Here is an 18,557-nt window from a genome sequence, read left to right on the forward strand (position 1 = left end):
GATACTTCCAACCAACGGAAGTCATTGTTCAGGATTGAGACTGCTGGACGTACTCCCTCTCCTGATGGGCGTTCTCCAGTTCCTCTTAGGGAGGAAGGGGAACTTAGTAGTCCAGGGAGTTCCGTCGAAGAAGAACAGCCGGTAGCTTCAGCTGTCTCGGACTACAAGGTTCTTGTTAGGCTGTTACGTTCAGCCTTCGGGGAGAAGTTCCAGCCGGCAGCCCCTAGGTCTCCTCCCTCTCAACTTTCGTCTTCCAAGACCGTTAAGACCCCTGAATTCGTCGAGATGAAGACATCGCTGTCGACCAAGAGGGCGTTTAAGAAGCTTCAAGACTTTATGTCTAGAAGGAAGGATCAGGGCAAGACCACTTTCGCCCATCCACCCTCTAGACTCGCCGGGAAAGGAGGAGTTTGGTATGAGACCAAGGAGGATGTGGGAGTAAAGGTTCCTTCGTCCGCTCTGGGTGACTTCTCCAGTTTAGTGGACGCTCAGAGGAGGTCTCTCTTATCGTCTGCTAAGGTGTCCTGGACTCCTGTGGAGACTGACCACCACTTGAAGGGACTGCTTCGTACCCTAAATGTTTTTAATTTCCTAGATTGGTGTCTGGGAGTTTTAGACCTTCAGTCTAGAAGTCCTGACTCTCTCAGTCTGGGGGAGCTGTCCAGCGTGTTGTCATGTATGGACAAGGCCGTCAGGGATGGTTCGGAGGAGCTAGTTTTCATCATTTTGGAACTGCCTTCCTGAAGAAAAGAGCACTGCTTTGCAATTTACCGCTAAGTCGGTATCTCCCGCTCAGAAAGCGGAATTGCTCTTTGCGCCTCTTTCGGACCATCTCTTCCCCCAGGCTATGGTAAAGGATCTTGCAAAGAGTTTGCAAGAAAAGGCGACCCAGGACCTCTTGGTTCAGTCTTCAAGACGTCCAGCAGCTCCTTCCACTTCGACATTCAGCAAACCCCCGAAGAAAGTCAAACCCTTTCGCGGGGCACCCCCCTCGAGAGCAGCTCCTCGAGGGAGAGGGTTCTCGAGAGGAAGAGCTTCATTCAAACCCAAAACCAGCAAATAAAGATCTCGTCCTTCAGACGCCAGTCGGGGCCAGACTGGAATTCTTTGCGGAGGCTTGGAGGCAGAGAGGGGCGGATCCTTGGACCCTCAAGATAGTAGAGCGGGGGTACAAGATCCCCTTTTTACATCCTCCTCCTTTAACATCAACTCCCAGAGACCTCTCTCCATCTTATCAGGGAGAGAAGAAAAGTATTCTTTTCGATCTGTTAGACCAGATGGTCGAAAAAAAAAGAGCGGTGGAACAAGTCTTGGACCTAGAGTCACCGGGCTTCTACAACAGGATTTTCCTAGTGCCGAGCAGTCGTCAGGTTGGCGCCCGGTCCTGGATGTGAGCAGGCTCAATCTTTTTGTAGAAAAGATCAAGTTCAAAATGGAGACGCCTCAGTCGGTGCTGGGAGCCTTGAGACCTGGCGACTGGATGGTGTCTCTGGACCTGCAGGACGCGTACTTCCACGTCCCAGTCCACCCTCTTTCAAGGAAGTACCTGAGATTCGTCTTGGACAACAGGGTTTGGCAATTCAGAGCCCTTTGTTTCGGTCTCAGCACGGCCCCGATGGTTTTCACAATGATTATGAGGAATGTAGCGAAGTGGCTCCATTCGTCAGGGATCAGTATCCTCTACCTCGACGATTGGCTGATCAGAGCGTCGTCGAGGGCAGAAGTGTCTGAAGGACCTTCAGTTTACGTTAGTAGCTAGCAAAGTCTCTGGGTCTTTTGGTCAACTCCGAAAAGTCGCATCTGACCCCGACACAGTCCATCCGTGTATCTGGGGATTCAGATGGATTCAGTGGCTTTTCGGGCGTTTCCATCCCCCAGGAACGTCAGCAACTGGGGTTAGAGAAAGTCGCAGCCTTCCTAGAGAGAGAAGCTTGTTCGGTGAGGGAGTGGATGAGTCTGCTGGGCACCATTTCCTCGCTAGAAAAGTTTGTCTCGCTGGGAAGACTGCACCTCAGGCCTCTTCAATTTTTCCTTGCGGAAGAATGGACGTCGAAAGAGGACCTGAATGCGATCCTAAGGATCTCCAACAAGGTAAAAGTCCACTTAAGATGGTGGCTCGACCCTCAGAAGTTACGAGAGGGCTTCTCCTTAAATCTTCTGAGCCCCGACCTAGTGTTGTTCTCAGACGCTTCCATTTCCGGTTGGGGAGCAACACTAGGGGGGGAGGAAGTGTCAGGCTCCTGGAGAGGGGAACAGGTAGCCTGGCACATCAATGTAAAGGAACTGGCAGCGATATTCCTGTCGCTGCAGTTCTTCGAAGAAAAACTGTCAAGCAAGGTTGTTCAAGTCAACTCAGACAGTACCACAGCCCTTGCGTATCTAAAGAATCAGGGAGGAACTTGCTCCAGATCCCTTTTTCTCCTGGCGAAGGAAGTTCTGCTATGGGCAGACGCAAGGCGCATCAAGATCCTGACAAGATTCGTGGCAGGGGTTCAGAATGTCAGGGCGGACCTTCTCAGTCGCCGAAATCAGATTCTACCAACAGAATGGACCTTGCACCAGGAAAGTCTGTCAACAATTATGGGATTATTGTGGGGACGTCTCTAGTAGACCTGTTCGCTACATCAAGGACGAAGAGGCTTCCTCTGTATTGCTCCCCGGTTCTGGACCCAGGGGCAATTGCAGTGACGCGTTGCTCTGGAACTGGACAGACCTGGATCTTTACGCCTTTCCCCATTCAAGATCATGGGGGACGTAATGAGGAAGTTCGCAGCTTCAGAAGGGACAAGGTTGACTCGTGATTGCCCCAATGTTGGCCAGCAAGAGAGTGGTTCACAGAGGTCATGACATTCCTTGTGGACTTCCCAAGAACGTTGCCCTTGCCCCTGGAGGAGAGATCTACTCAGACAGCCTCACTTCAAAGGTTTCACCAAAACCTCTCCGCTCTGGCTCTGACTGCGTTCAGACTATCGAAAAGTTGGCCAGAGCGAGAGGCTTTTCAAAGGCAGCTGCGAGAGCAATCGCTAATGCTCGAAGAGCCTCTTCAAGAGCTGTCTACCAATCTAAGTGGTCCTCCTTCAGGGCATGGTGCAAGAAGGAAGGAATTTCCTCTTCCACGACCTCTGTGAATCAGATAGCAGATTTCTTACTCTATCTAAGAAATGTGCAGAAATTGGCAGTTCCTACAATCAAGGGTTATAGGAGTATGTTGTCTGCCGTTTTTCGCCACAGAGGACTGGACCTCTCCGACAATAAGGATCTGCACGATCTCTTAAGGTCGTTTCGAAACCACCAAGATTCCACAGGCAAGACCGCCCTCATGGAATCTAGGTGTGGTGTTGAAACATACTGATGCTAAGTCCCTTTGAGCCTCTCCATGAAGCTTCTCTAAGGGACTTAACAAGAAAAACGCTTTTCCTAGCTTCTCTGGCGACGGCGAAGAGAGTTAGTGAAATCCAAGCGTTCAGTAGCCTAGTGGGTTTCAAGGGAGACAGCGCTGTCTGCTCGATGAACCCTTCTTTCTTGGCTAAGAACGAGAACCCGTCTAATCCTTGGCCGAAGAGCTTTGAAATCAAAGGAATATCGAGTCTCGTGGGTCAAGAACCAGAGAGAGCCCTGTGCCCTGTCAGGGCTCTCAAGTTCTATGTGAATAGGACTAAAGAGATAAGAGGTCCCTCAGGTAATCTCTGGTGCTCGGTGAAGAGACCAGATTTGCCGTTGTCGAAGAATGCTGTTGCTTTTCTTCTTGAGGGACGTCATTAAAGAGGCTCATTCATCTTGCCAGAAGACTGATATGAGCCTCTTTAAAGTGAAAGCTCACGAGGTCAGAGCCGTAGCTACTTCTCTTGCCTTCCAAAGGAATATGTCTATCAGAGATATTCTTGATAGCACCTTCTGGAGGAGCAATTCCGTATTCGCCTCACATTACCTCCGGGATGTGAGAACGATTTACGAGAACTGTAGTTCTTTGGGGCCTTACATTTCGGCAGACACAGTTTTGGGGGCTGAAGGTGGCTCTCTCCCTATCCCTTAGCTTAGTTAGGTTAGTTTATTGTGTTTTTGGTTGATGGTGAGATCTTCTGTGGAAATCTCCCATTCCTTAGTGTTAATGTCAGGGGTTTTTTGGTTAGTTGGTCAGGTGGTGGTAGGTTGCTGTGTTACTGCCATATGTTTGGCTAGATGGTCTTGTCACATTGTGGTCACATCCCCGTTGACAGAGCATCCAGAGTGCACCAGCACTACAGGTCCAAACCTGGCTGGCAACTCTGATAAAAGCATAAGCAGGCTTTAAGTGACAGTAATCACATAGTCTACTTTGCTATCAGGTAAGGAACCAATAAGTTAATCTTTTATTTTAATTTAAATTTCCTAAAAATCCTAGTCTGTCTCTACCCACCATCCGAAGGTGTGATTCAGCTATATATATATCTGACAGGTAAGTTTCATGAACAAAATGTTATTGTTATAATACAATTAAGTTTGTTCATACTTACCTGGCAGATATATATATAGCTGTATTTCTGACGTCCGACAGAATTTCAAAACTCGCGGCACACGTAGTGGGGCGGCCAGGTGGTAGTACCCATTCCCGCTGCTGGGAGGCGGATATCAGGAACCATTCCCATTTTCTATTCATATTTATTCATGACCCTTGTCTCCTGAGGGGAGGAGGGTGGGCACTCTAATTATATATATCTGCCAGGTAAGTATGAACAAACTTAATTGTATTATAACAATAACATTTTCCTACTTTAGGAAGTCAGAAAAGCATATAACTAGATACGCTTACTTTATAAGCTTTAATAGCGTTTGTGCTAACGAGCAGTTAAGAGTATTAGCAGTACTAGTAGTTGTTGCATCCTCATCACCTTCTTACTCCACAGAAACTACAAATTTATATATGCAAATTTGAAGATAATGGATGTAGCTCAAAAGCGAGCTCTTAAAAGGTAAGAAGTGAATATAGTGTTCCCCATTGAAGTGGAGGGTGCGTCTGATCAGCTCTGTCTCGCTCCCAGGTCTAGACCTCTTCCAAACTCACAAGCCCAGAGGAGAAGGAATGTCGAAAGCCGCACGGAGGTTTCAGAGAATCCCCACCGTCAGGTGTCCCCTTGGCAGACTCTGTAGAATGTCTCGACTGCCAAGTTCGCCATTGGAAAGGCGTCCTAAAATAGTGGAGGGTGCGTTCTGATCGGCTCCGTCTCGCTCTCAGGCCTAGACCTCTTCCAAGCTCACAAGCTCAGAGGAGAAGGAATGTCGAAAGCCTTAAGGAGGTTTCAGAGAATCCCCACCGGTCAGGCATCCCCTCGGCAGGATCTGTAGTAGCGTCCCAGACTGCCAAGGATAGCCGTTGGAAAGGCATCCTAAAACAGTGTTTTTTCGTCATCCGAGTCTTCATCCAAAGGAAAATAGGGTGGAGTTCTCACAAGCTGTCGAGACCTTCTAAAAGATCGTGGAAATCGCCAGCTTGGGATTCTATCCCGGAAAGTTTTCCGGAAGGCTATCCACCTGAGAAGAAGAACAGTAGATATCTTCGTTAATAGAAGTTTTGAAGAAGGATCCTCCCAGGAGAAAGGATCTCTTCCTTCCCCTTAAGAAATCCCGTCCGATAGGAGTCTTTGACAGCTCGGACGAGGGGGCCAGGCGCAAATCGCTGACATGGCGAGAGGATTCTAAAGAGGCGCCTGAAACGAGACGCAAAGAGCCTGAGGCGCCTGAAACGAGGTGCAAAGCTCCTGAAGCGCCTGAAACGAGGCGAAAAGCGCCTGAAGCGCCTCAAATGAGGCGCAAAGTGCCTGAAACGAGGCGCAAAGCCCCTGAAACGAGGTGCAAAGTGCCTGAAGGGCCTGAAACCTCTGAAGCGCCTGAAATGAAGCGCAAAGCGCCTGAAATGAGGCGCAAAGCGCCTGAAACTATAAACCAGGATCTTCATCGGAGATGGAGTTAGAGCCTGATTCTGCGAAAGGTGAAAGACATTCGAGGCCTTCTTCTGATAAGGACGGGAGTTGTCGCACAGGCGGCCGTCACCCTTCTCAGGATAGTCTTAATGCAAGTAAAGGCAAGAGCAAGATCGGCTTTTTTCCTGGCGGGGACTCAAGATGTCACACAGGCGGCCATAGCCCTTGTCAGGTTAGAATCGGTACTGCTAAAAGCTCTTCACCTTACGAAAGCAGGCGCTCTCCTCCGGTTGCTCATTCTTCTCCCAACTTGATGGACAGGAAATGGAAGATAGATCGGAATTGGAAGCCAATATGGGGGCAGGTCTCTCAGTTTATAAGACCTTAGTGACCTTTTTTATTGGAAAAAATTAGTTCATTACTAATAAGACGATATTAAAATCTTCCCCCTTCTAAAATAATGCAACCAACCATTTACAGAAAGAGTGGCAATCGTTTGCTAATTGAACAAGATTCGTACGAGCTCTCATTCATTGATTAGAGGCTCTTCCAGATAATAGAGGCGTAGAATACGGCCTTATATCCAAGAGAATAAAAATTTGAGGGATTCTCTTCGATCCTAGAGTTTTCATTGCGATCTCTTTCTACTAATACTAATTCGTGTTTATTGACGAAAAGAACGAAGAGGGCAAGATTTCCATCCTCTCTCTGAATCGGAGAGGAAAGAATGTAGTAGCAAGACTTGCTGTATACGACTACTGAATGACAAGTCATATACGCATACCATAGTTGCCTTTGTGGTTCGCTACGGAATTATCTATATCCTTACAGGATTTTCCTGGTAAGGACTTCGCTTAAAAGGTTTGTTACAACAATACCTACTCAGCTTCGGTATTTAACAAAGGTTGTTTGGCTTAAATTTGCATTATTAAGAGCTTCCTTAGGCTCGAGAATAATTTTATATTCCTTCATTGAATGAAGTAACTGGCAACTCATCTCTCTCCAACGGGATCAAATGGTTAACTGTATATTCCCCCTACAATCATGGACTTAGTCTCGAATGGAGGGGATAGTTAAGCTAACATAAATAAAATATTGTCTGCCTTTTGCTAAGAAGCTTTCAATAAGAAAGATATTATAACCTTTCAATGCTGTTTACCGTAGGTAAAATTATTAAAGGATTCTAACGCAGCAGAACATATTATATAATGCTCTCATGCTTACGAAAGCATGGCTTATTAGAATACATGCTTAGTGAGAAGATGGATGTAGTAGAGAATTCACTTTAAGACTACGGTATGGTCAAGTCTTTCGAGAAACGCACACAACCTTTTTAGAATCGGATATTGCTCAAGAGATGACTGGGATGGGAAACATTCTCTTCGTGGCAGAAATGGTTTCCCTGAATGGACTATACTACGTATATAAGAGTTTTTTCCTACTAAGAACGGAATTAACATGTGAAAGGATGTCGGTTACCATAAAGGCACAGATGTTCTGGCACATAACATAAAGAGAATTAGAAGAAAGCGCCAGACTGCGCAAAGCGCCAGACTGCGCAAAGCGCCAGAAGCACCAACCTGGCGCAATGCGCCAAAAAGCGCCAACCTGGCCACCTGGCGCAATGAGCCAAGAGCACCATCCAAGATATTTTCTCGTTTTAGCAAGTTATAAACCTAAGATTCCAGTAGCCTCTCAGACAGCACGCTCGGTAACGGCAAGATTCGTTCCTGATTTCGTTACCCATTTAATCACTTAGGCCAATTCCACGACTCTCTCATATCGCAAAGAGCATCGAGAATCTCTTTTTTCGCTCCTGTTCGCGTTAACAAAGAGAACCTATATGGAAAACAGACAGGGAATGTAACGATCCTTAAGAGGTTCGATGCAAGATTTTGCATGTCTGTGAGAACCTTCTCGATTGACGATAATAACTGTTAAAGTATGTCTAACATTTATTGCAAAGAGTTGTGAGAACCTGCGAAAAGTCTTCTTCATAGATCTCTTAGCAAGGTAGAAGACAAACAGTCTTCCTGTAGACTGCTTCCTTTTCCTCGAACCAAGAGAGGTAGCAATATACGCCATCTTTATTTTGTAGAAAGGGGAATAAACTTTAGTTTTTTTTTCCCTAAATATAAATTCTTTACAGAATTTAAGATAAAGGGCGTCAAAGAAAGAGAGGATAATACTTTATGCCTCATTTTGGCCTTAGAGAGGTTGGATTCACAGAGGTCACGTTCTTCTCACAGCATGTTTTGGAAGTCTTTTCCAAGACAGTGAATATTCTATCAGCATCTATTATAAATGGACCTTAACAACCTCTCCACTCTGAGTCTGTCTGCGTGCAGACTGACCAGAAGTGGACATGAATGAGAGGATTTTTCAAGGTAAATGACAATAGTCATGGACAAGATATAGAATTGCTGCAGATCGTGCTAGAGGGAATGAGGAAACTGTCCTCTTCCGATACCTCTGTGAACCACATAGTGGGGTTTTCTTCCCTTTCAGAGGGAAGAATCACCTTTGTATATATCTGCTATCAAAGAATGCAGTAAAAGGCTATACTCTGTCTCTATAAAGGGATTGGAGATAGCAGAGGATTAAGATCTTCAGTATCTTATACGATATCTCAATATGACAAGAGTAGGATATCATGTACTTCTAATGGGATATTTTTTGTGACCACAGATTCTATGTTCCGACAAGATGGAACTGCTCCTCATCAAACTTCTTTGAGAAATTTTTATGAGGGAATTCTTTGTTTCTCTTGGTCCTAAACGATCAAGAAGACAAGTGAATTTTTTGAGCATTGGAATCTCGCATCAGATTCTATGGAGATTAGGCAATGGGTTCTTGCCAGCATAGTATGTCTGGCAAAAGAACTAAAACCCCCTATTCCTGAATCAATGTTTTCAGATAGAGGTTTCGTTGTCCAGGCAGGGTACTTAAGTTTTCATCTACAGTAGAATGGTTCAAACGTTTGCCTACATAGTCTTTGGAATGCGATGACGGCTCGAAATGCTTCCCAGAAGGTGTTCAGAGGGATACAATAAAGAGCTAGAAATCAGGAGTACTCCCAATTTCAGCTCGGAGTCTCCTTCGACTTCCAGGCTTCTTCCCTTCCTTCGGGCAAGGATAGGGAAGATTCTGCAACGAGACACCCCTTCAACATGTAAGAAGAGATCTCGTGAGCACGGAAGTATTCAAGAAGGACCCTCCTCGGAGGAAGACTCTTATCTCTCGTACGGTTAGATATCCTATCGTCTACTGGATGTAGCTGATTACAATCACCTCCCCTTGCTGGAGAGGCCAAAGCTCAAAGTGGAAGAACTTCTTCCACTCTTCTCCAGTCTCCTGATAAACTATTGTGGATGTTCAGGACTTTTGGACAATGTAGCGCCAACCAGGTGCCATATGCCAAAACAGGCGTAAAAAACGCCAGAGGCAGACAGTTTCAAGGAACACTGTCATTGTCTGATGAAGAGAAAGAGGGGGCCTCCAACCTAGCGCAGATACGCTAGAGGCGAGACTCTACAAAGCTCGAAGCTCCAGCAAGTGGAGAGGAGTCAGCCAGGCGCCAAATAGTGCCAGTCTGGAACCAGGCACGAAGCTACTTCCAGGCGCGAGGCCCCAGCCATGAGTTAGGCGAAAAGTGCCTTCCAGGAGTTAGGCGCCAACCAAGTGTCAGGCAGGCGCGAGGCGCCAGCCAGACACGAGGCGCCACCCAGGAGCAAGCCAGGCTCTAGGCTTCATCCAGAAAAGATCCATTTCAAAGGAAGCCCTGGTCTTCTTTGAACTAAGTGTGATCGCTAAAGCACTTCATGAATAACTTGATGATTCCTTCAAACAGCTGAGAATTAAAAGCGCTTGAAGTGTGAGCTTTTATGAATTCTTGTTCGTTACATAACAATATGTCGTGAAGGACATATTAGCTGTAACTTACGGGAGATGCAACTCTGTGTTGACTTCCCTTTGCACGAAGGAGGTCAAGTTGACCTACGAGAGATCCTTCTCTCTTGGTTTTACGTGTCTACGGATACGTTGCTGGGATAGGGAGCCGACACTGATCCTTAACCGAGTTAATTTTTATGTTAACATTGTTTTTTTTTTTTTTCTTTGGTTTGTTTGAAAGGAGTTTGGGGATAGCTCTTTTCAAATTAAGCACAAACCCTCGGGTTAGGATCAGGTGATCGGGATCGGTGTTGTGCTCCTTAATTATGCCCCTAGGCATAGGTGTATTGTCATGTAAGTGGATAAGACCCCATTGACAAATGACCATTAGATTCTGTCGAGTAAGTGGATAAGACCCCATTGACAGATCTACAAGAACTCTTAGCCATAGGTCACATCCTCGCTGAGGCTCTTGAGACGAAGCAGACTACTAGCAATAGCTAGGAAGTCGACCCTTCGTCTAAACACATAGGAACCAAGGTTTTATTTACTTATTACCTACAACGTATGTTGTTTACCTGTCTAATCAGTAATTAGCTGTCTCTTACCCTCCGCCAAAGGTGCCAATCAGCTAAGTATATATCTGACAGGGAAGTTGAATGTATGAAAATGATATTGTTATTGTACAATAAAGTTTCATACATACTTACCTGGCAGATATATACGATTGAATGGCCCACCCAGCCTCCCCTCAGGAGACAGGTGGAAGAGAAAATCTGGTTCTAGAAGGTATGGTTCCTATTCCTGCCACCCAGCGGCGGGGCGGTAGATCACCTGACCTACCTACCTGTAGCGTGTGCCGCGAAATTCGAATTTCTATCGGGGACGACAGAGTCTATAGCTAAGTATATATCTGCCAGGTAAGTATGTATGAAACTATTGTACAATAACAATATCATTTTTCTATATAAAATTAAGAACTTTAAAAAACTTGTCAGTGAAAATGGTATACTGCTTTAGCTGAAAATGTTATATTGTTTAGCTAAAGTAATTTCTGTTTGTTAAAATGCCTCTTTAATGAATATATTTACAGTGCTTAACTTGGTTGAATTTTCAAGTTGTTCATTATGCATTCAAGTTATGTTTACAAAAATCTTTCAAAGGCTGTGTCAGGGTATGTAATTTCCTCTATTACATCTTACTACGTCCTTGTTCTTGCTTAATACTCACGTTAAATAGTTATTAATGTTTCCCAGGAATATTTACTTTGTGTAAATTAAAAGCTGAAGTAAAAGGCAAGTAGTTTGCTCAAGCCATTATCCCTTATTAATGGCAACTATTGTTATTTGGGTAACATACAGACTATTTCTAATTTAATGTTAGCATAAATTCAGGAAAAATACAGGGTTTCACATTTGTCCTTTTCTTATATACATAGTACATTCATTTAGTTACTGTAATCATTCAGTTTTCCAAGGAAATACTACTAAATGAAAATTCAGTTCTTGCCATGATTCACAAAAGTGGAATTTATTTAAAATTGTTGAGTAATGTGTATTTCTTTTGAAGTGAAAGAAAGAACAGCAGGAACTTTTTTGTGGGCAAGATTTGATTTAAGCAATCTTTTCTGTCAATGGTGTGCTGACAAATGCACTACTGATGCTCTTTTGTAGGACATGGATATGTTGATGCACGAACTAAGAAATGCAAGATTTTTTGACGTGTTTGAGTATAATGGAGTTGAACAGCAGTGGGGCTGTTTTCTCTGTAATCACCCAGATCGTGCAAGAGGATTTGTGGACGTAAGTTGTAAAATAACAGAAAATTATTTTAGATTTGTTCAGTAACATTTAGGATTTTGGTATAGTAAACAGCTAAATTTACTCTGGTAGAATTTTAAGCACAGTTTGTCTTTTACATATTGTGTCTTACCTGTCCTAAATTATAAAAGTTTGATAATTTTAGAATGAAAGATTATGTACATAAGTTCACTATGTACAATTTGCTTGCATAGTAGTAGAGGTCAGACAATAGAGGGTAGAGGGTGCATGAAAGAGAGTTTAGGTAAGCAAAAGACAGGTTTGTACAACAATGGTTACTTTCTGTAAAATCGGATATTTCAAGTTCATGTTGATGTTTATTTCTATATGCTTCAATCAGAAAGTCTGCAAGTAATCATCCATTCTACAATAGAACAGCCCCCACCTCCCTTCTGTGAATGGTGTAAAATTAAAAAACATAAATTTACATTACTCCTCAAACACATTGGGAAGGTTGGCAGAGAGGTTCCCACCATGCAGTATGCACATATGGGTCCATATCTGTAATGTGTGTGGGACTTCCTGCAACTTCTGCTGGATAGGGAAACTCTTCACATTGTCATATTCACATTACCTACTGCATGTACAGCAGATTTCTCTTCAATCATATTTCCTAGTAATATTAAACAGACCAGGTTGCTTTGTAAAAATGAGTATCTACGTAGTGTGGGTAATGTGGTGACGTAGGATAAGTTACAGTATGCTTTTGATTTATTTAAAAATTTTTAGCCATATTTTAAAATGTTTTAGTAGTATTAGAAAACATGCTCTATCCAAATGTGAAAAATCTTCAGATAATTTTTATTTACTATTCACTTACAATTTCAGATGAAATATTGTAGGTTCTTGGAGTGGTATGGGTTTCTACAGTTCTTCTAGATGATGCTGTCAACTCCTATATAATTGTTTTTCCTATATATGTTTCTCCTATACAATTGTTTTTCCTATATAATTCATGTATAATTTACAAGTTGCTCTCCCTAAGAGAAATGTTCAGAATAAAAATACATTAAATCATTGTGTCCAGTAGTTATTTGCTTATGAATCTCAATGTTCCAGGAGGATACACCTGTTATCGAAGGCCAGTTGAAGGAAAAGAAAAGCAAGTGGAAGATATTTCGCAAGTGGCGCACTAGGTATTTTACCCTTTCTGGAGCACATCTGTCGTACAGAGGGGCAGGCACGGTAAGGATGCTTCCTATACTACACTCCTTTTGCATTGACAACAAAGTCAAAGTACATAGATGCAAGGTCGGTTGGCAAATCATAAATCAGCTAAGTTGGGATTGATAAATTGCTTAATTGATAAACTGTTGTCAAGCAATTTTACAGTTTTAACAACTGTATTACTCTGCTTTTGATTCAAGGCTGTTAAAACAGGGGAGAAATGGTTAAGCAAAGGTACTGTATTGAAATTAACAAATGAAATATTCGCTAAGAGAGGAATACAAACCAAATTTACAAATTGTGAAAATTTATACAGACAATTAGAAAATGGTTTTAGTTGACAAATACGGACTGTGGGCTTGAAACCAGATTGTGCTTAGAAGTACTTAAGGTTTTTTTTTTTGTAGGCATTCCACAGGAGCATTACATATTTTAAACAAATGCTAATAGGATAAAAATTCCAAGTCCAATGGGTGGAAAAAAAATGACTAAGGTCAGTGAAAATGTCAATATGTAATGGTTGCTACACTTTAGTCTGAGGGGAAATTGTAGATTGTTTTCTTTCTGATTGTTTGGTTATACAGTTTCTTGTATTCACCAATTTTTAATTTACATGTTCTCCTTAATAGGAACAAGACAAAGCTGAGAAAGGAGGGATTGATGTTCACAAAATACGATCAGTTAAAGTTAGCCGAGGAGGCAGCCGACACATTCCTAAAGCTTTCGAGATCTTCACTGACAATAAGTCTTTTGTACTTAAAGCCAAGGCAAGTGATGTAAAATATGTAGGATATGTTGAATTTTCAAATATTTCTGTAACATTATTGATGGCAATTTATGTAAAAAAAGGTATCAGTCATGGGGCGAAAGTGATAGCTGCCATGAGTTGTTGGTAAGGATGAATTTATCTTAAATTATTAATAAAAATAGGATTGTATAGTGTATAATAATTGTATTTAAAATTAGTAATAACATTAAGTATACCATTGACTAGACTGTGGTTTTAAAAAATGCAGGCAGGGATTATTTTTAATATCCATCTGTCACTGGGTACTGGATTTGTTACCATGGACTGCAGTGTCTTGTTTCTTGCAAACTGTTTATTCTGCCATTCTTGCTTATACATCTGACCTTGCGTCAACGATCTACTCCAGAGAGAGAGAGAGAGAGAGAGACACGATTGGAACAAGGTAGAAGGATGGGCGTGTGGTGTTGATGTTGGGGGATCTCCTCTCACTTCGGAGGGCGGTGCCCTTGGATGCATGAGGAGTATCCTCATTACTTTAATAGTTTTTCCTTATTTTACAGACTAGTGGTGATCGTGTTTTCAGCAGTATTGGTTGGATGCTCTTCGTATTGGTTATCCTAACCTTAGAATTGTACCTATGACTCGTAGCATGTTGCGTACCGATCCTCGAGTGTGTGTACTGATCCCCTGCTGAAAATCATATTCATTACCACTACTACCTGGGAGTTATGTCACTGGAGGAAGCTGTCGTGCTGCCCTGTGAGGTTTTTCTACTCCTGATTGTAGAAGTTTGGCAGAATTCGGAGGAACCGAAGAGGAAGAGAGCTCGTCAAGTGTTGTCATCCTCCTCTTCGAGAACATCATATCTTCATGCCTCCTCCCCTTCGACTTGTAGGCTTTGCTGTAAAAGAGAAGGTGGGCCCCCCCCCCCCCAAGAAGTCTCGTCACGGGACTTCTAAGGGTCTGTCTCCCTCCAGTGAGACAGGTGGGTCTTCCGCTGGTCCTCTCGTTCCTCTGGGAACGGGGCCCATCTCTCCTTCCTCGGGGAGGAAGCAGATGGGGACCATGGAGGTACTGGCCACCGCTGGTATCTCCTCTCCCGGTTCCGGAGGTTCCACCTCTGCACCGGGAACCGTCTTGGCCGCCCGCTTGCGAGCATTACCAAGTGTACGGTCACCTACGGGTGACCTTGTAGGCAGGGTCCAGACTGCTGAGTACGCTCACCGTGTCAGGACCCAGGCACGGAGTGGAAGATGGTAGGAGTCGCTCGGGTGACTCTCGCCAGACTGGCGATCGCTCTTGCACTGATTGTCTGGTACCCAGGGTTGATGTGACGTTCCCGCGGGGCCATGCACGCAGAGACTGGTGGAGCCTTCTTTCAATTTCTTTCTTTCTTTCAGAGAAGTTTTGGCCTCAACGAGGACTTGGAAGAGTCGGAGGACGGTATCGGCTGTCAGGTGCACGCTCAGCCCCACCCAGACGACAGTTGCGTTCGCACGACCAACCAGTCTGGGGGTGGCAGATGCTTCACCTGTCAGGTAAGAGATTCGTAACCCTCCTCGAGGAAGCGTTCTCTCCACTGCTGCTCCCACAGGTCCCTCCGGACAGGTGCAGTTGGGCCGTGTTGCTACTGCAACTGCCCCAACTCCGTCCTGGATGGAGGATCTATCGGTTGTCCTGAGGGAACTGGCGAAGAGAAAGTCTAGGAAGGTGTTGCTGTCGTCTTCTACCGCCTCTTCCCCTTCGACTTCCGAGGCCCCCCAGCCGAAGAAGAAGAAGGTAGCCTCCTCCCCCCCTAAGAAGTCTTGCTCAGAAACCTCTAAGGGTCTGTCCCACTCCGGTGGGACAGTTGGGGCTTCCGCTGGTCCTCCTGTTTTTTCAGAAACGGGGACCGTCTCTCCTTACGCAAGGAAGAAGAAGATGGGGACCAGAGAGGTACCGGCTAACACCGGTACCTCCTCTCCTGGCGCCAGGGACCGTCTCGGCCTCTCATTCGTGAGAGGTACCAAGTGTACGGTCGCCCGCGGGTGACCGTGCAGCCAGGGTTCAGACTGGTGGCAGTCGCTCAGGTGACTCCCGCCAGGCCAGAGATCGCTCTCTTGGCGATATGCCGGTTCCCAGGGTTGATGTCACATTCCCACCAGACCGTTCACGTAGCAAGGCTGGGAAGAGGCTCCCCTCCTGGCCATCGGGTCCAGCCTCGCCTGGACTTGGTCCAGCCTCACCTGGACCTGGTTCAGCCTCGCCTGGACCTGGTTTAGCCTTGCCTGGACCTGGTTTAGCCTTGCCTGGACTTGGTCCAGCCTCACCTGGGCGCATCGAGAGGACAGTGCTCGCTCTCACCGCGTTAGTGGACATTACAGGCCGTATCCACAAATCATACAACGGTTCTTTCTTTGTGATCGTCATGGTCTTGCTGTATCCAGGAAGCACACAAACATATGCGGGTCTTCGCATTTAACGATGTAATTTTAGAACCATAGTGAGCGATGCGTCGCATTGGTACCCTCTTGCGATGGCGGAATTGAAAGAATGTAAATTTCAACTCTGTATCAAAACACATTTGCCAAAGTGACTTATCTACAATGTCGATCAAAAATATGAAACAATTTGTGGTAAAAAGACAAAGGTCTTGAAAGGAATACTTTTAAGAAGTCTTTGCTTGCCGTAAATGCCGACAAAGGATGAATTTGAGCTCATCGTAACATAAACAAGTGGTTGATCAGCTGTTGGAATTCTTTTTCTTCAAAATAGGCTTTGTTGACGTGTTAGGAGTCGTCTTTTCAATACAGAATTAAGTTTTAAATTGGTATTCGTCTAGAAATCTTAATGTGGTAGTGTTATATTGCCCAAGAAAGTTAAAATCAGAACAGCCACCTGAAGCTCACAAGTAGGCTGGTGATGCAAGTGTGAAATTCCACGTAGGCTGTTTGTAATAAGAAAGTATGGAAGTGTAAATGACTAGGCTAGGTTCCATGTGATACTAAAATGAGATTGCCCCCTTTAAAAAAAAAGGAGGAAGCTAATTGCCTATGGTAGTAGCTATCAATAGGTATAGGTTGCGTTGGCTTTCACAGGTAGTGAATTGCCAAATCTAGTAGAAAGCCAAATTACTGATTTCTGACAGGCTATATAAAATTCTAGTTCAGTTACGGAGAAGTATTTCTTCTCTCTCTGCATTGATAAATTTAATGAGGAATTTTCAGTATTTCCGTTAGGTTAACCCTTAAACGCCTAAGGGGTATAATAAAAAGCGTCTTACCGTATGCCTAGGGGGTCTTGGAGTGAGTGCCGAAGCGTAAAAAATATTTTTTTCAAAAAATCACAGCGTGCTTAGTTTTCAAGATTGAGTTCATTTTTGGCTCCTTTTTTTATCATTCCCTGAAGTTTAGTATGCAACCATCAGAAATGAAAAAAAAAATCATTATCATATATAAATAATGCAATATATGATAGCGCAAAAACAAAATTTCATATATAATTGTATTCAAATCGCATTGTGAGCAAAACGGTTAAAGCTAAAGAGTAATTTTGTTTTCGTTGTATTGTACACTAAATTGCAATCATTTTGGTATATAACACATTGTAAAACTATCAAAGCAACACAGAGAAAATATTATCACAACACAGAGAAAATATTATCACAAAATGGTGCATGAATTCTTAACGCGCGGATGTAAAAAAATGTTTTTTTCAAAAATTCACCATATATCTAAATATTTTTCTAGAGACTTCCAATTTGTCTCAAAATGAAGATAAATGATTGAATATTACGATACTGTAAGAGTTTTAGTTTACAATTACAGTTTGTTCCGATATGTAATACAAACCCTCGGTCCTTTAACAATCTTTAACAATAGGAAGTAGCTAGCGGCAGCTGGAACGGTCGTAAGCTTCGAACAAGGGGAGAACGGTAGTTAACTGCTTGTCCGACAGTGCGCGCGCCTGAGAGGTAAGAATCACTTTTGCTTTCGGCCGTGGTGTGTCAAGACGTGCTCGTCATCGCTCTGCCCGCTACTCGTCGTATGCTTTGGTTGGATTTATCCTTATTCTGGTTTGTCTGTAGAGTGAAAGAAACTTGTAAGTACAGTTTTTTCCTTTAGTTTATTTCATTGTGCAAGTGAATAAACAAACAAAGATGGATCAAGAGATGGAGCTTTCGCCGCGCCCCCCAGTTGCCCGTAGAATGTGTCCCGGGTTGGAGGGGCGTAAGTGTAGTGGATTTTGCTCCTTTGTGGACGTAGATCCACATAAATTGTGTACGCGGTGCTGGGGGTGAGAATGCTCCCGGGCCAAACCTTGTATTACATGTATGAATTGGTCTGAGGCGCAGTGGGTTCTGTACGAGGGTAGGAAGAGACGTAGGCCTGCAAAGGAGTCGACGGAAAGCTCTCCAGCGACTCCTTTGGTGACGGACACCTCGTCTTCCTTCCTACCCCCTGGTCAGCCCCCACGTTTCGCGCCTTCCCCTGCGGCGGGGTAGCGGAGTCCTGCTCCTCACTCGATCCGTCGAGTGTGGAGGAGGGCGCTCGCTACCCAGATGTGCAGTTGTACTCGGGGTCTTCCGTCCGCTCTGGGTGGGGTTCGTCCCCCCCCAAGCGTGAGGGAACCCCTCTAACTCACCCGACTGTTGCTTCCGCAGGTGTGCCTTCCGCGAGAGACGACCTTGGGCAGGTGTTGGAGTCGCTGGGGCTGCAGGGAGTGCTTAGCATCCAGGGGTTGATCCAGCGGTTGGCGGGGTCAGCAGTGGTCATACATGGTGTGGTGACCACCACTACAACGACACTCATTACTCCAGGGTACGCCGCCCCTCCGCACCTTGTTTACACCCCTCATGTGACTTCGGTGACCCCGACAGCTGCAGTACAGATGCCACTCGCTGCCGTACCGAGGAGGGGCGTGCCACCTCCACCTGGTTTCTTTGTGCTGCCGACCCCAGACTTCCGCTGCCCAAAAAGCTCCCCCCTGGACCTGCCTCCTGTGCCTAGAATGTTGGTGGCTGAGAACAAGACGCTTGGGTCGCCTGACTTTGCG

The 18,557-nt window shown here is 44.6% G+C and overlaps 1 protein-coding gene across 5 annotated transcripts in view; it reads left to right on the forward strand.

The window, feature by feature from the left end:
* Nucleotides 1-18,557, forward strand: part of LOC135196794 (protein melted-like) — a 135,264-nt gene that overhangs the window by 94,586 nt on the left and 22,121 nt on the right. For all 5 annotated transcript variants that reach the window (XM_064223768.1, XM_064223620.1, XM_064223929.1 and 2 more), the window contains 3 exons: nucleotides 11,462-11,590; nucleotides 12,668-12,793; nucleotides 13,405-13,542. In XM_064223768.1, the coding sequence (XP_064079838.1) occupies nucleotides 11,462-11,590; nucleotides 12,668-12,793; nucleotides 13,405-13,542 (393 nt within the window). The remainder of the gene's footprint in view (nucleotides 1-11,461; nucleotides 11,591-12,667; nucleotides 12,794-13,404; nucleotides 13,543-18,557) is intronic.

This window comes from Macrobrachium nipponense, chromosome 11 (assembly GCF_015104395.2).
Source record: "Macrobrachium nipponense isolate FS-2020 chromosome 11, ASM1510439v2, whole genome shotgun sequence".
Classification (NCBI taxonomy): Eukaryota; Metazoa; Arthropoda; class Malacostraca; order Decapoda; family Palaemonidae; genus Macrobrachium; species Macrobrachium nipponense.